The sequence below is a fragment of the Triticum dicoccoides genome, chromosome 4A, assembly GCF_002162155.2.
Source record: "Triticum dicoccoides isolate Atlit2015 ecotype Zavitan chromosome 4A, WEW_v2.0, whole genome shotgun sequence".
In the NCBI taxonomy this organism is placed as follows: Eukaryota; Viridiplantae; Streptophyta; class Magnoliopsida; order Poales; family Poaceae; genus Triticum; species Triticum dicoccoides.
This window is the reverse complement of record NC_041386.1, coordinates 629,156,967-629,158,762: the sequence shown is the minus strand read 5'-3', so window position 1 is coordinate 629,158,762 and position 1,796 is coordinate 629,156,967. Positions and strand designations below refer to the sequence as shown.

General features: G+C 40.4%; 1 protein-coding gene across 1 annotated transcript in view; it reads right to left on the bottom strand.

Annotated features, from left to right (window-relative positions):
- Positions 1–205: 205 nt before the first annotated feature.
- Positions 206–1,796, bottom strand: part of LOC119287527 (U3 small nucleolar RNA-associated protein 25-like) — a 10,441-nt gene continuing 8,850 nt past the window's right edge. Inside the window, exons 19-23 of the mRNA XM_037567079.1 lie at positions 1,407–1,501; positions 1,163–1,268; positions 975–1,037; positions 793–864; positions 206–550 (exon numbers count right to left, since the gene is read on the bottom strand). Coding sequence (XP_037422976.1) covers positions 476–550; positions 793–864; positions 975–1,037; positions 1,163–1,268; positions 1,407–1,501 — 411 coding nt within the window. The 3' untranslated portion in view covers positions 206–475. The remainder of the gene's footprint in view (positions 551–792; positions 865–974; positions 1,038–1,162; positions 1,269–1,406; positions 1,502–1,796) is intronic.

Sequence of the window (1,796 nt, the reverse complement as noted above, 5' to 3'; positions counted from 1 at the left end):
TTATCGTGAAATAAATATATATTCACGTACTACATGTAATTGGTGGTGTAGATACTAGTGTATTTTTGTTTAGACAGCCAGCAACCCTTCATGTTGAGTAATACTATGGCCGGCCTGAAAATTGTGTCGTGGAAAAGGTGGCTTGGATTGGAAGGCTTGGGCTGTGGCTGGCTTGGTTATCACTAAATTAGTTTCAGATCAAAGAAAAAGGCTAAATTAGTTTCATTATATTGACCATAAAATAAAATTTCCATATACTAAAATATAGAAAAAGTTTGACTGCCACAGCCAACAAGCTACAGCCTACAAAGCGGACAAGGCCTCAAAAGGAATGTTCTGTTATCTAGTGCAGTGCATATAATCCGCTACCGCAACTTCAGGCACAAAAACTTTCAGCTGGACTAATCAACAGCAGTTTTTCAGCTCATGTTCCAAAATTCTAGCCGGCTAGGCTGTAATACGCTCACGCGCACGGTCAGCAGAAGACAAACATATCCTTGTCAGAAGAAATCAGCCTCCGTGCAGACGACGTTCCAACGATCCGCTCCAGCTGCAACAGAAAATGTCAACCCATGTTAACTTGTTTGCCAGGCGCTCGAATACAATCAAACTGAATTTAACAAAACACTACATAAGAAATCCAATGTATATATATATGAACCGGCTATCGACTATCACACCCCCAACATGCTTTTTACAACGCGGTCCAGATTGTAACTTTGATGCACTAGAAACTTAGTAGCTGCAGTGCTGTACATGGAACCAAACTTTTACATGAAACGGTCGTCTCACCTTAAGGAGGTCCAGGCGAGAAAAAAGCACATTGCACCTGGGATTTCCTGATTCACCGAGCATATTTACAAGCTGAAAGAAAAGAAAACCCCAGGGTCAAGACAGATAAATCCTTTAGAACTTCGACAGCACAGCTTCAGATATAGTACGTACTGCACAGTCACGATCTAGTCAATACATACCTCTGGATAGAAATCTTTTCTCCCTGGCAATGAGTAGACGACCAAATGATGTCCTCCCCTGATCTGCATATTTAAAAAGCACGAGTTTAAACATTACACGAACGAACACTCAGGTGCGTGCTCATGAACAGCAGCAAGAGCACACATCATAACAAGTACTCGAGGGACGGCCTTTCAGATGTTATGACCTTGTATCTGTGGAAGAAGTGAGATCTCTCACTATAAAGCAAGATCTTCTTCTGGCCCTCAAAGAACCAGAGTCTTGCACGAGATATATCCTGTTGTGACGTCGCCCTAATATATGAGCACATATAGGTAGTTACTATACGCACAAGACAAAACATATTCATGATAAAAATGAAGACTGAGAGCAGACCCCTTTTAGTAGTTGAACAAAAATATAAGCTATAAGAATAAGGAAGATCCACTTACTCCCCAATTCTACAGAAAGAAGCATCCTGAGATTTCAAAAAACTGCTCAGCCTAATGTATTCAAAATAGGAACTGGCAAATAGCAACACTCCGCCCTGCATATTTGCAACAAACAATTAGAGAAATATTGCACATGATATTTCCAATCAACTAACATAAAAATTTCCTCCAACATGGTGCCATTTCCAGACAAGTATGGCACATCCACCGACAAGATTTACTGCAAAATGCGCAACATTCTGGTACACCTCCGACAAATACTGTTGTAAAATTTTCCAGGGCGATAATAACATTAAGTATGTACATCCCACTGCTACAAAATGGTATGTTTGGTTATATCCCTCCAAAATGCTACGTGCTGTCAGATGCAGACATAGTTTCTTGAATTCT